Source organism: Trichoplusia ni, chromosome 10, assembly GCF_003590095.1.
Source record: "Trichoplusia ni isolate ovarian cell line Hi5 chromosome 10, tn1, whole genome shotgun sequence".
Lineage (NCBI taxonomy): Eukaryota > Metazoa > Arthropoda > Insecta > Lepidoptera > Noctuidae > Trichoplusia > Trichoplusia ni.
The window spans coordinates 13239718-13266604 of NC_039487.1; the positions used below are offsets into that span (position 1 = coordinate 13239718).

Consider the following 26887-nt stretch of genomic DNA (forward strand, 5'->3'; position numbering starts at 1 on the left):
ACACCTTGAAACCGGTGCGTACGCCACTCGACCACGGAGGTCGTCGAATGTATTTGCCATCCATACATATTTTTCTTTTTGCCCTGTTTGGACAGGTCCCTTAGTGCCGCGAGTTCGACTTACATTTAACTGCTTATTATGCATATACACTACTTCTTCTTTAGTTACTACACTACCTACCTAAATACCTAGTTACTAATCCCAAGCAACAATACTGTTCTGAACTTTTTCATCTCCCTTCAGTTCGAAGACAAAACCTCTAGGCCGAACTATTAGGAGATTATTGTTGGCAATTAGTTAATTAGGGTGTACGCAATAATAGATTGTATCGAATCGTGCCAAAACTTGTAAATAGTGTCGGTTTGAATCATCATTGATAGCCTATTTCTCTGTGGGATTCATTACTAAATGAAAAGCAACTCGAAAATTACATTTGTGTTCTGAATACTCTGTTTTTTAGTGTTAGTCCAAAATATGTTAGGGCTTTTTGCTATTTTGTAATACCAATGTCCCTTTTTTTCTGCAATATAGAAATCACTGATAGTGTTTCGGCAACGTAGTCTATCCTTTTCCACTTTACTACTGTTCTATTTTTCATTTTTGACATCTTTTCTGAACATCAAAAACAACCATACAAAATATTTAACCAAATCTTCCATACCTAAATACTCAACTCTTTTTTTCTCTACCGAAGGGAAAATAGGCTATGTGGACACGTCAAAGATATTTTTACCCAAAAAAAGGGGAGATTACTTAGTACTCTTGGTAGCAGACAGGTAGCAACCCAACCCACGTCATTGTCAAGCGGTGACGTCATATTAAAAAAGTACAGAACTTTTTTTACGAATTGAGGTTTTTTCAGAAGCACCGCTAACCTTTCGGATGAATGGGGATGTCGGTACTTGTATTATATGTTAAAATGTACCCTTGATTAATCTTGCGTCCTTTTCTGATCAAAGGGTAAAAAAATCTTTCTTCTCTGTCTTCGGGTTGAATATTTAACTGAATATAAATCGGACACGCGATATAGCTCTTTCGTTAATTGGGAAACTATACCTTTACGTTTATTTTAAAATGGGCAACAGCCCAAGAAAGTGGCAATATGTTTTGGTCGAGAAACATGATCAACGTATGATTTAACAAATACTTCGATTCGAATCCGTTGGTAACTGGCGGAGCCCATGAAAATGGCACATGCAAGCTTCAGACTTTCTGTTTTGAAGCAGTATTTTGAAAAAAAAAAAATCATTTTCAGTAAGGGATGACCATGAAAGCGATGTTGATAATGGTTACTAAGTGGTTTCTTAGGTTTACGCGAATGTTAGACATTGAAATAAAACTACTTTTACTGATTTCATCGCGGTTTAATTTTAGATTTTGGTTCCCGACGTTTCGACACCTTTGCAGGTATCATGGTCACGGGCAGACTGAATATACGGTCTATGGATACTAACACAGATCCTTCATAGAAAAGCGACTATTACAAGTAATATACATCAGAAACATAGCTAAACAACATCAAAACCATTAGCAAACACTCACCACCATCAATCAAACACCATCACCCCAATCTACAATCTTTCCATCTCGATACAAAATCCCAAGAAACTTTACACTTTACAAAAATACTTGAAACTGTCAAAGGGGATATAAAAATGCCTTCGAGAGCGGTGAGTGAGTCTCGACGTCGAGGCGTTATAAGAGTACTTGAAAACTGAAGCACAAGAGGAATGTCTACAGTGAGGAACAATGGCCGTTCTGTAGCCATCGTGTATTTATTTAGCTATCGATTTTTCGAGATTTTTTGGGTGATTCAAATTTTGGCTGAGATTTTTGCTGTTATACAGACTCGATTTGGTGGAACTGTTACAAGGAAAGTGTTTTGTTTATGGTTCTATAATTTTATTGGGGTTTTTTTAACGTTAGCCTGTAATTTCCACCCTAGTTTTGGTTTTTTGATAAAAGTAGTTAACTTAAAATTGATCACTCAGTGATTATAGGTAATTAGTGTTTTCTTAATTAAACTCAATCCTATCATACCTTCCTCGGATGGTTTTTCCCTTTCTTCTTTTTCTCTTTATCCATTTTCTCCAGAGACGTCCGTCCGTTCTACTCATTTTCTCTTTCTTGAGGACTTTCCTGATCGTCACCTCCATGCTAATGGGGTGTGCTGCGGCTGGCTGCTCCCAACTCTGTTTGAAGCCCTTTATTGGTCATATGTTTGTCATCTCGTCACGCGTCAACACGTTTCTGTACCACTTACTCCCGCTGAATCATTTGATATAAAAAAGTAACACCACTCATTAATCATGCCAATTTCGATTACCATTACACAATATTACATACATAGCTACAAAACCAAAGTAATTCTTCACAGACGTAAGAAGCTTGAAATGATAGTCTAATATAAATTCATTCATTAATCTCCAAAATGTAGGTCAGAATCCCCCAAGGATCATTTATCCCCATCATATAACACACCTAGTCAATGAAACTCGAGTTATTTATTTACCTCATCAATTTAAATAACCACAACAAACGCTGGCGAACACTAATTTATCAATAAAAATATAAATCCAAAATAATATTTTAGCGAAACACTTATAATCGTAGATTTGTTTTCAGATATTGTCCAAAATGAAATCCATTTGTTACCGGTTGCGTGCGACAGGTTAATAATATAGCGGGGTAAGGGTGGGGTATTATTACCAGCGGGGACTGTTGTGGTTTCGTTCACTTTCAAGCAAGACCACGTCTTAAAGTAGGCGTGATTACAATGAGAAGTAAACTCGAATGGTGATGATGTGAATGCCAGTGCAATGGTTGGTTTGGATGAATGAAAAACTTACCTTTTGAGATGAACTTTTAATAATGGTAGACATACCGGAGAGTAATAGCTAAAAAATCTGATTAATGTTTAGCTTTGAGCCTTTTAATGTCCAATATTCTCGAAAAAATCAATCAGATTCTTTTTAGCACTTATCACTTTTTTTGTGAATGCTGGTTAACCAGTAATTGGCGACTGTGTAAGCCTTAGACATAATTATCAATATACATAAGCATTACTGTACACAGAAGCTGTTGGTAAACCTATATCTATACATATAATAAAATTGTAGAAAAGTGAAAACTGTACATTGAATATTTTTTTTAAAGAATAATTGCTGGGTGGTCTACGAATGATTCCGAAGCCGAAAATATGATTTTTAGAATTTTTGTCTGTTTGTCTGTTTGTCTGTATGTATGTCCGGAAAGATCTCGGAAAGTACTGGATAGATTTGATTCAAATTTTCAGAGAATATCAACAAGAGGTCCGGTCAACATACTTTTTACTTATTATCTCGCTTTTCCTTACAGGGGGTGAGCAGGAGCCTTTTATATCTACCAATAAATATCATATTATCTCATAAACTACTGAATAGATTTCATTCAAATTTGGCATGAACATTGTCGAACGCTTGATTCAACATATATATAAAAACCATAACGCTACTATGCGGGGGGCATGAACAGTAAAGTTTTTAATTTTTGGTCCCACCCGTAACATTGTGTAGTATAATTATGAGGTGTATTTTCAACCGATTTGGTAGTGAGTAGTACGGTCATCAATTTACCCAAAAAAACATCCCGCTATTTATCGTAAGACTTTTGGCAGAGCAATAATATAATTTTCGAAAATTAATCATTTTCAAAAAATTAGTCATTTTATTCTCTTTCAAGTCTATTATAGGCCTAGCGCGACTAAATCACAAGTAAAATAAAAGAAACATAAACTATTCATACTTTTTTTATTCTTGAAACATTGGAACTTAAATTATTTTTATTTTTATTGATGTACTAAAATTACTCAAGTTCAAACGTGAAATGCTGTCATACTGATTTTGTATTTATTTACGATAGGTATACTTTTAACTTATACTTTTACCTATACGTTTAACTCAGTGATGTTGGCGATGCTACTTCAAGATCAAAACATTCGTATTCACACTCAACCCAAAGTCGCATGTAGGTCACATTGATCTCATCTATACCTGTGCATAACCATAAATTAATTAACAACATAGTTATTACCTCGGTTCATCTGTAACAACTAGCAACAAAAATAGGAACTCATTGCATTTCAAAAAATGAAATCATGTTTTTCTTAAGTTTGCAACATTACATGGGCCAAAAGTATTCGGGATAAAAAACCCACAAAATGAAAAATTTGCATATGGAATATGAAAGATATAGATCTATAAGACTAAAGCTATCATTGAATAAGACGGTACGCTAGACGGTTTTTGACATATGTATCTATTGAATTTCGATAATTATATCAAAAACACACGGACATCAACAATTTCTACTGATAGGTATCTGGGTTTTTTCAATGTCTTGCGGAGTTTGTCAGTTTACTATATCCGCCATTATAGAGGCCGTACACATGGTTCTTCCAAATATTCATTCCTATCCGTCATACACTGTCTGGAAAATACTTTTGGCTGTCGGTATCGGCGGTCTTCGTGCGGTCAGCGTAACTTCATCACCAACCTCATGGAATAAACCAGACAAGTGAGGGGCTAAATAAGCTGAAAAGTTGAAGCTTGGTTAGTGTTTAGCAATTCCAATATTTTTTTATATAATTTATGAAACTCCTTTTTACAGATCGTTCGAAAGACAACAACCTCTCAATATCTAGAAAGGCTAGGAAAATTATACTTGCATAAACTGCTAACCCTCTTTTTTCCGTATAGTTCTTTATTTTAATTCGGGATGTCGGTAATGCACTTCAATGATCGTCAGGTAGGTTAACGAATAAAGTACGTAATTTCTCTTCGTAAATCGGTACAGTAAATGGAACTCATGCATGAAGTCACTTTTATGTTCATATTTTTCTTTCTCCTATTCTTCAGAATGTTGTCCCTGTCAATTTCAAAAAATGCGTGACTGATATTTTTTTATAATCACGCTATTTATTTATCATCTTATTTAAGGGCAAGTCATAATCAGAACACCAGGGGGCCAAGATAACAACTTTTCTATTTTGTAAATAATCCTCATGTTTGTTTGGAAGATCAGTTTTAATATTAAACGGACTGTTAAACATAAAGTGTTTCACTTCACCAGTTCCGTCCACAAAAATAATTAGACTTCTCCTTTATATCGTCAGAAAACATCGTGTGTAAAAATTACAACTGTCTGAGTATCACTGTTCCTGAGATGCAGCCAAGTGACAGACGAATAGACAACGGGGCCTCAGTAATATGATTCCGGTTTACCTCTTTGGGTACAGAACATAAAAATTGAACGATGCCTCAACTGTCATAATCCGTCCAGCCATTTGAGGTGTAGGGCGGGCCAAAGTACAGACGTGCTCGAAAATCATAACCCACCCTTCTACAGCTGTTGGGTAAATAAGATAAAATTAAGAAATGGAAATTCCTCGAAAGTAACAAATTTTTAGCAGAAGCGCTAAGACTGATTTATAATCCAGCTTGACAATCTGAGTTCCAAATCCATTTTTCTACCACCATGTTATCATCGAACGAAACTAAGAACTCGCTTGATTAAGTCTTCAATATTCTATTTCTGTTATTCTTTCCTACTTACACCCTCAATTTCAAACATGTCTGAGAAAACTCGCATATAATTCACTTTTAAAACAAAACAAACTAAATTAAAATTGCTCAATACTTTCGAAAGCAAAGTTATAAAGTCCTCTTTTTGACAAATAAGAAAAAATCATTAAAAACGCTGTAAAATATTTGACGACAGGATAGTATCGTGAACGATGAAACGTGTTTGATTCAAACATCTGATATTAAATAGTATTTGGGGCTCTAGATTCATACAAATTTAGAAATAAAAAAGCAAAGCCTAAAATGAAAAAAATATATGTTTTTCAATATTGCGTTACATTTTTGCGATGATCATTATTATTAAACTTCATTGTTTTCACATCTTGAAAATCACGCAGACGAAGTCGCGGGCAACAGCTAGTAAATAAATAAATAAAAAATAATTTCTAAGCTAAACAAAAAAAAAACCAACAAGCATGTACTTATTCAGTCAATCCTCGCTAGCAGTAAGACCCCACCTTACAACCCAGATATAAAGGTTCGGTAAACCAGCTTAGTTCAATGAAATCACAGATTTGTTTTATTGGAGGGGTAAAAAATGCCCCGGCAGGTAAGAGACCGTTACCTGAGTTACGTGGTACGGAGTGCTGAGCTTAGGGCTGCATAATATACATATATTACCTACCTAATATATTAAAATGTTAACCTGTAACTGTCTGTGAGGTCATATAACTCGAAGAAACCTTTAGCTTTTTGCTGGTGGTCTGTAGGGAGTGATGAAACGTTTTTGATCAAATGCAGTCTGCATAGTAGCAGCTAAGAATTTCGTTTTTTTTTTAATTCGTGACAGGTTTTAAGTCTGAGTTGACTACAAAAAGGTCGATCTTTGATGTCAATTCTACTTAATTATGGCAATTTATTTATTTATCTATTTATGTGGAGTAACAAACAGCTATGAATACTATAAGATTTATAAGACTTAAATTCAGAGGTATTAGACTTAGAGCTAAGAGGCCTACTTAGCCTTACCCCCTCTCCTCTTTGGACCAGTAATAGGTATACTACTTGAATCAGACCTCTTGTTAGTTACCCAGAGCTTATGAGAATAAAGCGATTTACACAGGCGGTGAGGGATCTCAAGTCGCGATATAATTCTATACCTGCCCAACAGTGCCCTGTGTGGTCTTACCTTTATCTCTATCTAATCACTAATTGTAATTCATCGTTTAAATATAGGGCACATTCTCTCGGCACTAATTCCTTATCCCCAATTTCCCAAACAGCCAAAACCATATTAATATCACAGACTGACAGACGGACGACTAAGGAAGTCCGTTATTTTACTGCGGAACCCTAATAAAACGGAATTATGTGGCGGAGACCCTTCTTATCAGCGTTCAGTTTACGACTTAAGAGACATGAACAACAAATTAGGTAACAGCGTAAAGAAGGAAATATAGATAAAGAAATCATGGGACTTTCGACAAATTATACAAATCGATTATTAAGAAATTTAATTATTGTGTAGGATTTCACACTACATTCGTGGACCACAGGAATACTTGTAATACGCGGAGATCAAACCCGCGACACATCGTATGTTTTGCGTGACGACCATAATTATATACCGTATACCACTCGGCTATCCATTCTGCTAAAAAAAATAATTTGTTATGAGCGCCGGAAAGTCTTGTTTACTGCTGAAGATTATTGTATAGCTGTAGTTTGTTCCTGCATATGTCAAATCAAAAAAATGTATTGCAAGCAACAATTTTGTTTAAAGTCAACATTACCTAGAAGATAACACGCTACCGATAAACAAACTATTTTAAGAATTCAGTTTTATTCCAATCAACGAATAATATTATTAGGTTTAACCAAAATATGCATCGGATATTTTGGTTAAACCTTATCAACAATGGAAACATTTTGCCTTTTTCGAATCCAATATCTTTTATTTAAAACACTGGCGTTTCGATGAACGAATTTTAGCATTCGCTCATACCAGAACAGGAACTATGAGACCAATTTTGTAATTAAAACACTGTGTATAAAATGTTTTTCATTCCACTTACCGAATTTTAACACCTGTATTTTTCAAAAATTACACGAATGCTTTATGAAATATGACAATAAAAACAGCAGAAACACTACATCGTTATTTAAGTCAAAAATATCTACACCAAACTCTTTGCATTTGCCTAATTGCTACAAGAATTGATTAAGATGAAATAAAACCTTTCATATTGGACCATCGATTCCATTTAACAAATACTTCTAACAACAACCCAGTCCCAAGATGTCATTTCATTCATTCATTACCATTCTCCAGCAAACTTGAATGATTCACAAACGTATATCGTTTCCAATCCATCTTCGTTCATTCTACGTATCCCGGGAATTCTGACGTTTGACATGTATGATGCATGTTCCCATACATCACTACATACATTTGTGTCCCGATGCTTTAATTATTTTTCCAATATAATAACGGTGACTTGCTATACCTTTGTTTAGGTTTCATCAATTTTGATGGCTATTTTCCGGTCGTATCAAGTGCGTTGTTTGTAGAAAGCTGATTTACATATCTCAGATTGTTCTAGATTGTTCGCAAGTGCGTGTTTTAATAGATGATAGATAGAAGATAGAACCTAGATTTTGTTACAGAATTAGGCTGTGTAATCAGTCAGATTGATTGATGCTCTTTTTGTGGGTTAATTTTGAGAACCAGTTAGGAAGCTAGAATGTATCGTGATAAAACAAATATTTTTCTCTTGTTTAGGGTACTAACATATTATTATCTGTTATTACAGAGTAGTATATTCTCATTAAAATACTGCAGGTAAACAGACAGTTTCCCTGTAGAAAAAACTTCACGTATTGGGATGAACCTGGCAGTACTAAAATCCAAACTGAACATGGAATGGGAAAATTACTTCCCAAGATTATTAATATCTCATTAGAGTTTAAAACACCAAGACTAAAACCCAAGTCATGATACTAATTAGTTACTCGACATGCTTACACAATTACACATGTCCATCCGCCATTTTGAATACATGATTGATCAGCTACCTAGGTCCGACCTTGACTTGTCCAAACAGGCAACAATACAATATGGAAAATCTTCATATATCCCAAGAGAGGCGCCAAAAGATACCAATCTATATCTTCACTTATTTAGGTAATTTCCATCAAAATACAAGCTAGAATAGTCTATTATAACATGATACAGTACTGAAAACGTACTACTATTTGTCTGAGAAGAGACGATACATTTTATGACATATTCCTTTCAGAGCGCTCCAGAAAGTGTCATTTTTGGACTTTATCTGTTCCTTGTTTTTAAGACGAATTTTTACTTTGCCTGTCAAAGAGATCAAGCATGAGAACAAAATAAAAACATAACTTTAAATAAAAATGCTGAAATGTGAGAACGTCATTAAAGAACCGTCGCATTTATGCTGCTTTTTTAGTCATCAAAGCTTTTCTAACTATCCCTCATATGCCTAATCTCTCTTTTCGCGCAAGAAAACACAATATTAGCATCTCCCTCTAATCAACATCCTAAACTGCGACATGAGCCATCATTAGCTCCCATTTCAGATAACTTAGGTATAAAAATAAAGCCTCGCTCAGTCCTAACCTTTGCTTACCGTTTGACATTTCAAGAGGTGACTTTAAATACCATTGAGCTTGCTTAACGCTGGTATAGTGGACTCGTTAAGGTTATTCTTTCCTGAATAGAGGAGAAAATAAAAGAATCCGACGTATTAAAGGCACGATTGCAGTATTATAAAGGGCTGGGGAGGGGGAAATGCCCATTTTCCTTCGATAAGGTTTATTTTGAATGGAATTATTACCTACTAGCTGTTGCCCGCGACTTCGTCCGCGTGGTTGGAAGATATAATTTATGATTTGTACCTGCCCTGTTTTTTTCACATTTTCCATTGTATCTTCGCTCCTATAAGTCGCAGCGTGATGGTATATAGCCTAAAACCTTCCTCGATGAATGGTCTATTTAACACAAGAATTTTTCAATTTGAACCAGTAGTTCCTGAGATTAGCGCGTTCGAACAAACAAACTCTTCAGCTTTATATATTAGTATAGAGTATAGATTAGTTGTTATACGCGGGCTCACCTGTGTGAATGTTGTTTTTAATTGCAAAAAGCCTCCTAAAGCGAAGTTGGACAAATGTAGACTATTATATAGGTGATAGGAGCCGAGGTGTCTGCGACCTCAATATCAAATTTCTTCGGAATCGGTCTATCCGTTTGGGCGTGAAGATGTAACAAATATAATCACACTCACATATTTTGTATGTATAACATTAAAGTGAATATTAGTGTGATTTAAGTTAACATTTTAATTAACTCTCTTGGAGAAGATCTCACGGTAAACTTAGGATTAAGTTATTAAATCTCGTCTTTTGCTGTGCAGCGGCTACGAAACCATAACTTTCACAAAAATCCTCTTTAGAATCTCAAGTTTGTTTGTTGACAAATTAGATCAATCAATAGTGATTTAATTTTCCTACATAATTTAAGTCACTACATTTGATTTTTCACGAGTGGGCGCCAGTAGGGCGCTAGAACGTACGACTAACGCGTACCTCGCGTGCTATGTTTTATTGTGTCCGAAGCATATGACCACGGCGAAGGCGTTCACTACTCTCTTAATGTATCAAGTAACAATGGTTATACGACAGTTATCATAATCAGGAAATTACAGCAAGCTGTACAGGCATTAAGTCTGCTAAAAGTAAGTGTTACAATACAATAATTATAATCTTATTTGTGTCTTCGTTTAAACGTGACTAGTAAAAACCTGCGAAATCTTTATCACAAGTTTTCCGTATCGACCAAACAAGTAATGAAAAATCCCTTAAAATAATAAAAGTTAATTTCAGCCCCCTTTTGCAACTTTTCTTAATAAAATTGTTAGCAACGTACAAATCAAAGCAATCACTGTATTTTACTAACCTAATTAGAATTTAACTTTTCTCGGACTACAGTCTTCTACAAAGTCTTGTCAATAAGTCTAGATAAGCAGTCAAAGCCTACCCCTAGGCTGCAAAGATCTCTTTAAAAGAAACCTCCAAAAAATTCGCCAAAAAAACCTCGTCCACAAGATTAAGTTAACTTCAGCATGTGTGCAGAACTGATCACTTAGGAAAGTAATCACAAAGTCCCACTAATGCCCGGACCTCACCCTTTATCGGCGGACCCCATAAATCTCGTATATTGGACCTCTCGCTTTATTTCAGCTTCACAAAGTAAGCCGAAGGCTAATATTTGGTGGACGCGATACTCTTTTGTTTGGTTTGTATCATGAGCCTGTGTGGGGTATCGGTTGGTCGTTGTGGTTGGTTAAAAAATTGGAGTTTATTTATTTTTTGATACAATAATACTAATAATAATATTCACATTATGGTAATTTTTATTATTTGTTGTATAGCAAACTGAAAACTTCATCTGTGAAAAATTCATAAGATGATAGATAGACAGACACTGTATAGCTTACGTAGTAACTATTTAGTAATCTGTGGTAAAGCATTCAGACAGCACAGACTGTTTGGCGTGTTACCTCAACCACTCGGCTATCGGTGGTAATTTTGATACTTAAATATATAGATTGAATTTTAATATTTCACGAGCTACAAAAAATATTTTTTTCCTGAAATTCAAGCATCACAAATACTTGTATTTCCAAAAATCTATTTGACTACAAAACTACCAAACTCCCCTACCTAACCCCTTTTCTTACCCCTTTCAAGACCTGTTCATACAACATACAGGATGTATAATACATACATGCCAAGATACAGGGTGTCCCTGCTAGTGACATACTACGCCTATTACGGGGGCTCGCGTCATTACCGTAATATATCCATTAAGGCTTTGAGCGAGATGAGAGGGAGGCTGCGCCGTTTTTTATGCCTGGAGATACGCAGCTGGTGAGATTTAAGAGATGTTTCTTAAAGGTTTTGGAATTGAGTAAATGTTGGAGTAAATTTTGCTGGTTTTAATAAACGTGTTTTTATGGTATGTATAGTCGATCTTGTTTTTGATATCTGTAATATTTGTCAATGCAAAATATATTTATTAGGCGGATTCATAATCCAACCGCATTAGGTCATGAGATTCCGGTCGCGTCCTAAACTAGTTGGGCTGCCCCGATAAATACGCGTGTACGATGCGAGTTAAGGGTTAAATGTAAAATGACGAACAAAAGGATCAAACTGTGATATCAGCATTTGGAACATTGGCTGAAATAACATAGATGTAGTTTAAATTGTAACATCCAAAAAAGTAAGATGGCTTAAAAAAGTAACAATCTCTCAAACCGCAATATCTTTCATGACCAAAATGCAAAAAGTTTCATCCAAAAATTACTCTCAAAAGATTTGTATTTGTCAATATAAAGCGCGGTAAGTACAGTCAGCGACAAAAATAACACGATCAGATACACAAGGTCCCTGGATTGAATAAATAGTACTGGACCTTTTCTAACAAAGTAGCTTAAATACAACCATTTAAACATAATGAACACCAGTATAGTATAGACTAGCATTTGATCGCGGCCCTACTTGCGTAAAAGTCGATTAGTCATCTTGATTAGATATAGACATAATTGTCGGTAATATAGTGCAAAGCTATTACATTACTCCCGGTTAAAGCTTCATTACTTTAACACTTGACAACGCGCAACATCAAGAACCAGATTTTCAGTATTTTTATAATATACATATTAGCTACTAACTGGCCCAGTAAACGTTGTTTGGCCTAATAAATTATTTTTAGTTGTATATATTTTTAATGTCCCATTAAAAAAAAATATATATAAATATTTTTTTTTTTAGTGTGAGCAACCCTTACCACTTAGGTGTATGATAAATAGATGTTAGTCGATTCTCAGACCTTCTGAATACGCATATAAAATTTGGTAAAAATCGGTTAAACCGTTTCGGGGGAGTATGGTAACTAGCATCGTGACACGGGAATTTTATATATTAGAGAAGATTTGTATTTTTTTAATGAGATAATATTAAGTCCAGGTGTATGTCATTTCTATTGATTCCAATTATATGTTAATATTATTAAGAGCAACGTTAAATTCCAACGACTGTAAAAGGAGACCGTTTACAAATTTCAATTTGTACATCGACTTTTGTTGCTGACCATACCTTCTATAGCAGTATGAACATTGAGGCACATTTAACACGGTCGCCAAGCACTCTAAAACAAAAGAAATCCAGGGCTGTCTAGTACTAGTGCTGTAGTGCATTCACAGCACAACACTAGGCTTTTAGCTCTGTTCAGGTTTATAGACAGGTATTGATAGTTTTCGGGTTTTTGATATTGTTACACTATTAGGCTTCTATGTATTAATTTGTATTTATTTTATTTTATTAGGGTTGGAAATCATACAGTTTTAACAGCTTACAAAAACATCAAAATATTGAACTATTAACCAATTACATGTTTTCGCATTTAAGTATCTAAGAGATGCAGTTTCGATACAAACGCCGACATGGTGCCAAGGTGACTTTTCAAAGTAATATTGTAATTTTTTATTACAAATAGTGAAGAAAAAAGTCGTCAATAAATCTGGATTGCGAATATTGAAATCGCTTATCTGCTGAGTGCTAGCGTGGTGATCAATGCTCAAAACTTCCATATACGGGAAGAGGCCTGTACCTAGCAGTTTAGATCTAGACAGGCTGGTAATATAATGACAGGTTAATGGTTTTTATATAGGAGATTATTGGACACCTATTTTGTGAACGTTTCTAAAGTCTATATATTCGACTATTAACTTCTAAAAATGGTTTTAATTTAGTTCCGATTTTGTAGTAAACACATTAACATTAAAAATAAGAGAACATCTCAAACGAGAAATAAAAAAGACATATCTATATACCTGTCTTTTTCGATATTCTTTAGTAAGAAAAATAAAATAGATGAAAAAATAATATTGAATCTAACTCTCCCCAAAAACTTACTCTATATTTTTATCTTTTTGTGACAACTAAAGTAACATTATATTTTCTCGTGTAGGTGTAGACGGCAGAGTAATATCTATCTCTTGAGACTATAGGCGTACAGTTTACATATCCTTTACCATGCTCCCAGGAAAGATGGTTTGCGAGAGCGAGACACCGTTATACAAACTATAGCTCCATCCTGCTCCCACAACAGCAATAGTCTTATTTTAAATAACCATGGTAGGTGTGCAAACAATATTATTATTTCTCTCTCGCTAAAATAATGTTGATCCTGAAACTTTGTGTATCCATCCATATTCATATGGGATAGAATAATAGCTTTATTATTGTAAGTACAAGTCAGGAACAACTTAAATATTTACTCTGATATAGAATAATATCCGATTATGTAAATGATAAAAACGCTTGGGATTGAACTGCTCGCTTATACAGCTATAATTATTTGTGTTTATAATTGTTGACATGTTTTGTGCTTTTGCATATAATCTTTTACAGTTTTGACATTTTTTGTGCTTTTGCATGAATTTATTTTTACTATTTAATCCAATATGCAACTTATTTGCGGTTTTTTTTTTATCTTTTCCAACATATATTTATATTTGTAAGTATAAACCTTATGCAGGTATATTATTATCCATTCCATTGAAATACTCTGCATTAGTTTATACACTTTACTCATATTTTAAAACTGTCTGGACTTTAAAAGAGACTACGACCCCATGAGTTTGTTTCGACATTTCTTCTCAGGGTAGTCAGATAGGAAATGTCGGCTCCAGCGTTCTTATAAAAAGACATGTAAAAGTGATGAAATATCCTATTTGCAGAATAAATGATTTCATTTCATTTCATTTCATTTCATTTCATTTCATAATATTGTTACCGCTGAATACGGTAAAATACGTATACTTTATAACTAACTGACCCTTATCTATTTCATTGTGTAATTTCGAGTAAAATGTATATTATGTAGTATTTTTATTACACTTACAAATAACGTGATTTTCTATTGGGAAAAATCAAAATTCGTTAAGATTCCGAAATCACCCCCATCGACACAAACTTTGATTTTTAATATGAAATTAATTTTCGATTTAATATAGTCTTACACACTCAAACATTGTGGCTAGCTATTGGCAAACGTTATCAAATACGGTTTCGTAGTTATTGAGATATCGCATACAACGTGATATGGTAAAAAAATAAACATCTTGGTTATCCCGACTAGTTCCCATTATATTAGGATCTCCTAATCATGAGCTGACGCAATCCGCCCAAATATATCCAACGCAACACTATTACAATATAAACCCAAGAGTAACATAATATTAAAATAGTAAAATTAATTCCGAGCCACGCACAACCCTACTCAGGTTGTATTAAAATAACGCCAGTACTTTCATTTAGGTACAGCCTTATTTTTCCTATCTGGCAACACATAAATCAGAGCGGAGTTGATATTCCACGTATTTTTGTACAAAGCTTGTCGAATATTGCGGTTTTGGTCGTTTTTATTTTAATCTGCGTTTGTTTTTGAGTCTCTGCTGTACGAAGTGACCGGTCTTTGTATATTTTTGTTAATTGCTTCTCTGATAAAAGAAGCTTGTTTTTCATCTCATAGTTGAATATTATGAAAAAATGTTTGGTCTTTTTTTCACTATTTCGTTAGAGTACAATACTGGTCAACCTATGTTGGTGGCTATATTAAGCCTGTATACCTGTGAACTTTCAAAAACATATTGTGATCATTGAACCATGTGAACAAGGATCATCACTGATCCTTGTTCAGTGATAACTCTGAAATTTTTCAGACCTTTTACCATATACATATAACAACTATAAACTATAATAACTATGACGGACGGACAGATAACAGAACCTCAGTAACAGGGTTCGGTTTGTACTTTTTGGGCACGGAACCCCAAAAATACCTTACTATGTTTCGAATAAAAATAAAGAGCTAAATTTTTGCCCCTTTTTCGTTATACACCCTTTACAAAAAAAAACTTTCTCAAATGTTTTTCATTTTACAATATTCTAATAACAAAAAATGTCAGCCTTTTAACGACATCGCAATCTTAAGAAAGAGTATTAAAATCCTTCCTGTGACGCTTGGGGGGCTCAAAAGGTTTTCTCAAATATTGAAGCAACAATAAGAAGCGATGACCTCCCCTCGATGGTGTTAGGGGTCCGCACTGAGAGGGCTGGGGACCGTTACTTTGAACACTTAGTAAGAAAGTGTGGCGAAATATTTATATGGCTCTCTTACCGCATAAAAAAATATTATCAATACTTACTTACGGATGGACGGCGTCGTCGTGTGCGACCTAAGAAGCGGTGGCGAGACGACCTCAACACTTACCAACCAGGCTGGTTCCATGAGGCCCAGAATAGAGAGTTGTAGAAGGATTTAGGGGAGGCCTTTGCCCACCATGGGGACACAGCAGGCTAGAAAAAAAAAATAGGAATATATAGGAAATTGCCTGCGCATTTTCGATATAAAACCGTTCACATAATTGTTTTATGTATTTAAAATAAATGTATAAATAAAAATTTCAACCCTTTATCATTTTGTCTGATTCCGTTCCACCTTTAATTTTGCTTTCAAAGTTTATCCCTTCTAATTAAATAGAACTGTTTTCGTTTCGATATTTGTTTTTCAATTACCCATGTTAGTAGTTTCAATTGGTTTCTAAAGTATGCATTACTGTTCAAAGCTTTTATCCCGTAAATGTAGTTCAAGCATTCGGAATGGTATAAAAGTTTGTGAAAAGCAAAGGTAACATTCTAAATTCTATTGAACTACACTATTCAGTCGATTAAGTTCCAACTGGGCTGCAAAAACAATTGCATTTTGTTTAAAAAGGTTTCATACGAATTTCGGTTATTTTTTTAATGTCGTGTCCCTGTCACTTTCTTCTTGCTACAAGGAAAAATATTTCCAAAACATTCCCCCACTCAGCATTCAAAAAACGTTATAACGAGTCCTCAAATTGCTACAGCCCTCAAAAAGAATCCACTTCGCTTGACCGATTTTTTAATAACGAAATCACCGAATCAGCACATAACCGTGGTGAGAGTTGCGAGTTCGAGTCCAAAAGAATTATTTTCCGAAGAGGGTCATTGTTGGCAAAGTTTCTTCGTTTCTTCATTCCTTCCATCGCATATTACATGTCACACACAGCAGTTGGAGAGTCGTCGAGTGTTGACGCCTCGCCTGCCCGCATGAATACGTTATTGTTCAAGTTTTTAGGATCCTCATGACGAATGCCCTTGGAACATTCTAATTTATTGTTATCGGCGTTTCTTTTAGGAGTTTCGGGTTTGTTTAGATTTAGGTCAGACGGTTGGAATTGTGAATTCGTCGCGTCTTCTTTTCCGGATATTGGGATGTTGAGATGATAAATCTCTTTTATTTTTTGTCTTTTAGCTTAGACGTGATTCTAGATAGCTCTTTGAGATACTTTATCAGATAAATCCTCTTTGTATTATACTCAATGACTACTATTACGTCAGGCATTCGGTGAAACAAGGAAAAATAATTGCAAGTCCAAGACGATTCCGCATTAATATCTCCGAATTAATTTCGACGATTCTTAAGACCCGTTACAATATTCCGCGGAGTAAATCAACGAAATCAGGTCAGATATTGAAAAAAGTGTCTTAATGAAAATCAATACGACTCTTCTATTTTCTTTCATAATATTTTGCTGAGTGACTAACTGGAGTACGGTGAGAGCTCAAACGAATTTGGCAAATAATCTTTTCAAAAAGGCATTCCTGAAATTCTCTTTAAATGAATTTCTCTTTGTGTTTTGATTAGGTTAAAATCTAATTAAATATCTGTCCAACATAGAATGTGTTATTGACGTGCCAATTTCACGCCCGATTTGTAGGTCATTAATCAAGAAAGGGAACTAACTGTGTCCAATGTTGTGTACAGTCATTCCTGCGTCGTATCTATAACCCTGATAGCACTGCACTACTTAAGTACCTATTGTTCGTTATATTGCACGTCATTCAAAACACTTTATAATAGCTACCTTACTTCTTTCATACCGAAAGTTATCAAGGTCAAATTCTAATTACCCAAACATCGATCAGAAATTGTAATTACCAAACTTTTAACTACTGAAGGTTATCAATTCGTTAATCCCATAACAATATCTTTGTTTTATCCAAGAACTTCAGACTCGTGTTTATGTAAACCAATTCCTAAATCTCCAACTATATTTATATCTCAAACGTTCCATAAAAACAATTCTCCATCGAATCCGTGCCCATAAAAATCATTACGACGCACTTCTACGCTTCGCGACCCCTGACGCTAACCTTTCCCGTTCCGAGCGAATGTTACGAAAAAAATATCAGCACAACCCCTATTTATTGTCTCGTTTTCATATTCTACCTGGCCGACCTTGGCTAGATGGTATCGCATGACAAAAGGGTGAAAGTGCTTTCCACTGTCCATGATTTGCCATTTTCGCTTATATATGGCGCTGACCGGAAGTGTTTGAATGGTGTTCGGCCCAAATAGTACCATTTAGGGCCAATAGTACGGCCATGATGTACTTAAGGACAATAAAGCGGAATATTTTGTGTGTTCGTATGTGAACGGAAAGGGAAATGGATTTTCTATTGACGTTATGAATTTTGATTTCGTTTCTGTTGATAGGAAGCTGTGAAGCTGTGAGGAGAGATGTACGGTTATGATTTTATTAGTACTTGTACTGGGATCGTGTTTATTTTGTACTGCAAATATATTATTGTAGGAATACAATTTGGAGATTCTTTTTTGCAGCATTTCAAAATGATATTATTACATATTGCATTATCCCATTGTCTTGAAGATAAAATCTAGATAGTGGTAAAAAAATATCTTAACCACTATAATTATGATTTATAATTTTGCCTCCATCATTAACGTTATATTGAATTCCTCTATCAAAACAGAACAATGGTTAAATTTAATCTCATTAATATGATAAATGATACCCTGTCCCTCAAATCCGTACAAATGTTCAGTATGTAGGGCATTGTAGGGTTACCCTTCTAATATATGTATGGCATCCATCTGGCAATGCATGGCGGTTTTAAAAGGGTCAACTATCCCTAGTTTGTGCTTGTCTATTTATAGAAGGTTGGTGTTAATCTGGAATTTTGGAAGGTTTTGTTGGATGGCAAAGGCCAGAAGGTGAAATATGTTAAATATTATTTAGTAAGCTCATACAATAATTATTATTGCGTATTTTTAAAATAAAATTATATTTGAAATATTTGCCCTACTCATTTCGATGAATTTGTTTTTTTTGGACAACTATTTATCTAAAATGTGTTTTTGCACAAATTATCATTTTTACTGAAAAAAAATAACTTTTAAATGACGCAGCTTATAAAGAAAGTCTATATTTAAATAGAGCTTTTAGTCATTGCTATGAAAGTTACTCTTCTATTTTAAGTTCCATTATGCACTTTAAGTGAAGAACTCTTACAGAAAAGGTTTTAAAACAGAAAGGAATTATCATAAAAAGTTTCGTTTTATGCAAATGCTCCCTGGAGAAGAAAAAAATATTTCTATTCTAAATGACTTATGAACTAAATTCATAAAAAGAGATATCGCAGCAAAAAGTATCAATTTCAAGGAGGAAAATAATAAAACACCTGTTAACGAGCTACCAAAAGCAGATTCTCGTATCTTAATAGACAATGAAGCAATTAATACAGTTCCCAAAGAGATTATGTTAATAACCGATGTTGTCTCATTAATTTCAGAGCGGCGGCGTGATGTTCTCCCCACTGGGACGCCTGCGAGTGGCGCAAGCTGTCAGGAAACAGGTGATTAACTTATAATTAATGGAGACGCGTTCTACGATCAGAATTAAGCTTGGATGAGCGGTATCGATGATGATGCGATTAATTTTTATTATCTTTTCACCGTGAGTCACTGTGGTCGCCGATAATGAAGAAAAATGGGATGTTTTGGAATAAGCAGAAATATTGTATCCCATTTTCCCTAGCGATTCATTATCGATGTTATTTAACGAAAAAAGACTTTACTTAAAAATCAGTGTTTTTGTATCATACAGTATACTTTCATTTTTTGGAACAAGTTGGTACAAAAATTGTTTATTGAAATTTTAATTATATAAATAAGATTCTCGATCTCCTTCGCATTCCACATCGAAATTATTCTATTTTTAAGTAAAAATTTCGTTGCAGATGAGCCAGCTGCCAGTCCTGGGCACAGAGGCGGCCCCACTCCAGGCCCCACTGTGCTACCAGCTGCTGTGCGCGCCGCCACTCGCGCCGCTGCAACCGTGCGCGCCCTGCGAGCTGCCTCCGCCGCCGTATGCGGTGTACCCTCTGCCATTTGATAGTAAGGAGATGAATGCATAAATTTTTCCTAAAGTCTGTCCTTGATCGAGAAAAGAGGTTGTATTAATTTCCAGTAAAAGGGATCAGGATTTCAAATGTATAGCAAAGGGAAGACGGTTTCATGGTCTATATTAATGCTGGGCTACCTACAAACTGACGTTAAATATCTACTACTAGCTGTTCCCCGCAACTTCGTCAGCGTGTTTAGAAGATATAAGTTAGGAATTTTTGAACGAAAACTCTCGAAGATTGATATTTTTCCCCGTTTTTGCTACATTTTCCATTGTATCTTCGCTCCTATTAGTTGTAGCGTTATGTTCTATAGCCTAAAACCTTCCTCGATTAATGGTCTATTGAACACAAAAATATTTTTTCAATTTGAACCATCAAACGTTCAAACAAACTCTTCAGCTTTATACATATATTAGTCTAGATCAGATAAGCTAAACTAATCTAATATAATGGTAATATTCTTCTCCGCAGCCACTCCAGCAATCTACGGGCCACCAGCGCAGTACGCGCTGGTCCCCGCTCCGTACAGCGCCCCGTGCTGCGAGCCGTCATGCTGCGCCCCTCTCGACAAGCAGCCGCGAGTGCCGCCGCCCCCCCTGCACCCCGCCTTCATCTACTAAACACACCCCCACACATATATTGAAGGCATTGAACAACAAACAAGGTACTGAAATTGTAGACACAGCTAAAGATGAAGATATAGCAAAACAAATAGATTTAGCTAACAAGCGACATATTCTGAATAGTAAAAGCAATAATGAAGTAACCGATACTTCGTATAAAGTACAAGCTATTGATGTAAACAACGATGATAAAACAATAAAGAGAAATAATTTATTTATAGGAAATAGAGTCGAGTCTGGCAATAACTGAAAACGTAGTATAGGTGACGGATCGTTTTATTCAGATCAAATTGATTGTGACTGACATTAAGACGATACCAGTGAGTGAGTACGGTTCAGTGTATACGTGGAAGATATGAGCGATAAGAATGCATTTCGTTACAAAGATAATGTACTTCACAATCTGTTATCAAAATAAGTACTTCGTACCCGAGTCGTCGTACCTTGAAATTCTATTCACTGATCAGGGAAACGTCTAAAACTCCTGTAAAACCTACGATCATAACACTTCTGTTATGTATTTTGCGAGTCCTGATTTCAATGTCTTTAATATATCACCACCCATCAGCCGCGAAGAAGGTTTATTTACTCATTCTTCAGCTTCTTCGTACCTGTGTATTCCATTTTAATTGCTCAAGTCTTCCAATCCAGTTCATCTTCATCTTCAATACATTACTCCTCTATAAAGATAACGAATGTGAATGTTTGTCTGTGACTAATCAATGGACATCAAACAGAGATGTGACAAGTGTTCAAGTTAGCTCTCGGGTTTGTTTAGATTTCTGTGAATGTCTGATCGCTTTTATTTATAGACTTAAGATATTTAGCTTCAAACTGGTATATTTAAGAGTCCGTGGATTCGCGTGCTATCATTATTATTATAGTCTACTATTGGTGTATCAAATTGGTGTTTCAACTTAAACTAGTCTATCAGTCCAAATATATTTTCTATATATTCTAAGGGTTAAAGCTATTTGAATATTTTAAATTCTATTTCACAGTCTCTCATTTTGAAAGTTACTGAAGTTATATTTAAAACGAATGACAATATCATCCACATACGTATTAGTATAGGCAAAGAAAGATTAAAGCAGAAATATAGATAAATAATATTCTATGATTATTTTATTAGAAAATATATATTTGTCTGTTAAGAAATCATTTATATTGGAGCTGTAATTAATTGTTTCGATTGTTATGTGTGAGAGCTGCCAGCAACATCAATTTGATACATGATCATAATAATGATCATTGTTAGTGTTGAAACGCCAACGATTTGTTCTGGTGCGGATATATTTGATGTTAGATACAGGAAGATTGCCATCTACATTGGATCACCATTGCAAATCATCTTTGCTGTTAATATGTCCTAGAGCAAAAATATAGAACAATGGAAACTAAAATGAGGATTGAATCTTGCTAGTTAGATTAAAACCTAACTTGAAAACTTTTCGCGTTAGTTTCTAGAAGTCAGTATTTTCTAGAACCTAGCTATGAAAAAGGGTTGCTTTGAATGTGTTATCTCTGTATATCCGCACTCGAGTCAGTGTTTCAACACACAGTTCTATGATACAAATGTGCGTTATAAGCACAACGAATTAAGCACAAAATTGATTAGTTGCTAGTTATTAGGTGACGTTACCTCTAATAAAAGACAGATTTGTTATTGCTTGTTATCCTTTAAAAGGATTTTTATTTATCCTTAGTATAAGATTGTTTTTGGAATCCCAATGTTGGTACACAGGCGTCTTGAAGCTGGAAACAAGGCAAAGAATTTGCTAGATTACGATTTGTTAAGTAATCATAATGTTTAAAAAGCAGTTGGTTATCATAAGTTGGTGGTACAGCCAGCTGTCGACAGCGCTCGTGTGGAATATATAGAAATGGAGATAGTTAGTGATGTATTTAGAGATCTTGGTGTTCGGCTGCTTTTGCCTATTTAACGAGGGACCTAGTTTGAAGATAATAATAGTACTTTTAGAGACAGATTTTAGTTCAGCTTTAAGACGCCTGTGCCATCCGAAACTTAGAACAGAGATAACAAAAATATTTTTTAATATTATTTAGTTTTTACATGTTGCTGTTGAAATAAACTGGGGTCCAAGATGTGATAGCGAAATGTGAAATCCAAAATTGATGTTAAGTTTTGGAAATCACATTCCTAAACCCGTTATTGTTGTGTTGGTAATAATGAACATAAACTCAGTTTTTGTGCACACATTAACATTGCAAATCTAGGTGGTCGGGTGGGTGCGGTTAAGTGTAGTAATGAAATTGAGAGAAATCAAGTTAATATAAATAATGATAATCTTATCTCACCTGATCATGTTAGTGATGCGATCACAGATAAATGTTATTTTTAAAATGTTAACATTGATAGAACAGCAATTTACTCTGTTCTTTGCAAAGTGATTTACAATAGCCTTAACGAATCCATAGAGCAATAAAACAAGCCAAGTATGTGATATGGGATTTTTGATTAAAGATAGCAATAGTTTTAATTTAGTGTCATTAGGAGTAGATTCCTGACCGTCATTTCTTTGTAGCCCGTTGCATCATAGTAAATAATAAATGTTAAAGAATTTAAAAAAATCTAAAAATATATCTTGCACTTGATGTTTTCGGTAAAACGCGAGATACATAATTGTAATTAAGTCTTATCGCGTTCGTACCTATTTGTGTAGTTGACACTGATAAGCGAGATTTCTTTCTGATGCAATCGGGTCTCACCTAGTACCAGAATACAAATAGGACCAAACAATGATTCCCCTTAAACCAGAATTGTGCAATGAATTCCCATCTGTATAGTTAAATATATCAAATTTCTAATACGTAAATTGTTGTAATATTAATAATCATTTTGATATTCTATTCTATCACTTTTATGGCTACTAGTTGTGTGATGCTGTTGTGAATGAATTTGCTTGCTTTATTTTGATCTGTTTCTTATCTATTTCTTTGTTAATCTCCCATGCTTTCGACTTTATTTACTCTATATTTTGAATATCTTTATTTATATTGATCTATGTTTCCATTTATTTTACGAGATGTCTAATATCAGTTTCTTGGTTTATTATGCCACGTTGTTCACTGGTTATAATAAAACTCACTGCCATTCGCTATAGTTTCAGCAAGTTCATTCACTTGAGCACTTTCGGTGTGATCTTCTGCCTATAGTTGTAAGGCTTTTATCTCAATTACTATTGTACATCATAATATACGATTAGTATTACTGGAAATGCTGTCAATTTATCGTCTTGGATTTTTACAATATATGTATTTATTGTTAGTGTTAAGTGTAGTACTTAATGCGATGCTTCGCTCAATATCATTTACGTCTTCTTGTGGGCTTATCGTGGACTTTAGTTCCTTGTGTATGTGTTATCTCAGGACTAAGAGTAAAGTGTTTATCTAATGTTATATCTGTGTGTTCTCATTCTGATTCACGTGTTGTAAGCTGTGGAATTTCGGTTTGGTCGAAAACATTTTGAGAAATAAACCCATACAACTGAAGAGAATAGAAGTTTCTTGTGGTTGAAAGAAGTTTTCGTGAATTAGAATGAGTAACATACTGTCGGTGTTGTAATGTTTGAGTACAAGGTATCTATATCCAGATTAATGTTAGAGTCTCACGAATCTGTATCACTTGTCATGGCTTCCACTGTTTTTGACGTCAATTCGGAAGCGAAATCATTTCTTGACAGGCTGTGTTTACCGATTCGAAATATTCAAGAATATCGGAATATTCTTATCTTCAGCCTAGTCAGATACTGTAACTTTCGAATGTACGTCATAACCAGTCACCACAAACATTAAGTGGCCTAGTAACTTACTGCCTAACATATCGGATTACGAATCACTACGCTAAAGTTAGTTATTTTTTTTATATCTGTATATAATCTCTCGTTAGGTGGATGTAGTTGTATGGACGAATGTAATTTAGACAATATTAATGTAAAATAGGATAGAAAGAGAGAAGTGTATTTATTGAGATTGTCACTTATTTTAGAATCGGCTTCGTATTGTGGATTGTCTTTAATAACACTGGCTTGTTTCTTAAATATGTTTCCATCAAGAACTTCAACCTTTTTTTAGATACTTGCTAGTCTTATTTATTTTTCTAAATTGTAAGTTGAAAATAATAAAACATGTTTATTCACATCATCTTCTCGAGATCACAGTAACCAATCAAAAAATATCTTCGATATTCCAGCAAATATCTAAATGAGAAAAAATACCCGATGTTTTGAAATTTCTGTATCATTATGTGCCCTGCTTAAGCCAGTGTTGTCAAAGACTTGTATGTCGCCATGTAAACCTTAGTTATAATTATCATTGGTCGGAAAGCTGTCGATAGCCGTAGCGACACTCGCATCATTGAAATTCTCATTGTTCTTCTTATCTTCTTTAAATTCACTTACAAAATATAACAATTTCTTGTTATTTATTTGGTACACGAGATTAATGTTGTTGAAAATCTAAAATGATATTAGGGGCAATTCACACTGAAAGAAAACATCACGTGGCAAATATGTGAAAACAAAATTCACGGTCGTTCAAGGCATAGGATAACGGCAACGGATAGCCGAGTAGTTCAAGTCACCTCGCCAGACCCATAGTGAAACCCCCGCGACACGAGGATTAAAGTTCTTAGTGCGGTAGTCACTTTTTTTTTCAGGAAATAAAGTGACAGCAAGGCCCCGCGGCGCTGCAAACTCAGTTACTCGATCTTACGACTGCTTCTCTTTCAGTGAGGACTGACCCTTAATATTCAATATTGATATTTGACTTGGCCCAAAAATTGAAGGACTGTTCAGTTCGTCTCAGGTTAGCAAGAGAAACATTGACTAAGACAAAATTAAAACAGAAATTGAGCCCCTGAATTAAAAAATTCCCTACCAAGATTTTATAACATCTTAAAAAGAAAACTAAAACGTCTAAGAATATTTGACCAATTTATTGAAGAATGTGAAATGTTTCAAGGCAGTCTATAATCTTAAACGATTTACGTTAAAAGAATATTTTATTCAAAAATCCGCTCTAGAGGAATTTCAGCCAACAAATTCTTCAGCATGAATTCCGTTATTTTCGTTACACTTACTGGAGGGCAGAGGGTTATCTCTTCCTCCGTGTCCACATCATTGACTCATGACATACAGGGACGATGACAATACAGTTGTTTTGGTTGTAGTTACTTTTAGAAAGTCCTCGTTCGATGGATCGTTGCGTCCACTTATCATTTGCTTAAGCGATTAGTCACGATTAGGTTAATGCTAATGTAAGTCTTCGATAGCTCGAACACGCAAATTTTGTCGGTTTCCTTTCTTTGCTCTGCTTGGATTAAAGGGTTTATTTTTTTATTGGTCCTGTATTCACTTGTACTGATTGTAGTGCACTGCACGACAGTTTATTTTTAGTTTGGTGATTGATAAATTTATCAGTTTCTAGTGTATTTGTTTCTTTTACAATTGTGTACCTATTCATGTCTGACAGTTGTATTGTCATTTGGGTTTAGTTTTCTTGTTTTAATTTTCTTTGACCAAAATCTGCGTACTCGAGCAAAAAAACAAATAATCTACTTCTAAAAGCTCTCGATGTTAACAAAAACAGAAATCTACAAAAAAAATATAAAAATAAAATAAAACGAAATAATCGTAAATTTTCTCGAATCCAATGTCCGCAGTGTAATGCTTGTAACATAAGTATAATTACAATTAGTGGTCGTTTAAGGATTGTCCAGAAACAAGGCATCTGTGAACATTTTGTTGTTTTTGTCCAATTTTCGAATTGTATTGATGTTGGTTCGCTACAGTGGTGTGATGACGGAACCTAGTAAGACTGTTCAAGTCATAATCGTTCGAAAATGGAACTAAATCTCGCGAATTTAGACGTTATCACATTATCTTTAGATATATTTTTCTTTGTATATTGTATCCTGGCCTTGCTTGAGGTCAGATTATCTCGATTTCGATGAAGATATTTGCGAATTTAAATTAGCAAAGGCTAGTAAAGGGAATTTTGGAATTGGGAACTATCGTTGGAGACTGACCGAAAATAAGATTTGAGACTGAACACTTAACGGAGATACTGAAAAGAAAATTAAAAACGAGGTCCGCTTAAAATCAGAGACAATGAGAAGTTAATAAATGTAAAATTACCAGAAGACAGCCTTGAGCTGGCTGAGGGTAAAATGACAGTAAAGGACTGTCTAATAAAAAAAAAACGTTTCTTTATTAATTTCTTTAAATGATAAAAATGAATCTAAAATTCAAAATTAGGACTGAAATATAAAACGTAACCACACCGCCA

The 26887-nt window shown here is 34.6% G+C and overlaps 1 protein-coding gene across 1 annotated transcript in view; it reads left to right on the forward strand.

Annotated features, from left to right (window-relative positions):
- Positions 1 to 26661, forward strand: part of LOC113497893 (protein boule) — a 33805-nt gene extending 7144 nt beyond the window's left edge. Inside the window, exons 2-4 of the mRNA XM_026877686.1 lie at positions 19341 to 19403; positions 19788 to 19944; positions 20427 to 26661. Coding sequence (XP_026733487.1) covers positions 19341 to 19403; positions 19788 to 19944; positions 20427 to 20575 — 369 coding nt within the window. The 3' untranslated portion in view covers positions 20576 to 26661. The remainder of the gene's footprint in view (positions 1 to 19340; positions 19404 to 19787; positions 19945 to 20426) is intronic.
- Positions 26662 to 26887: the final 226 nt, after the last annotated feature.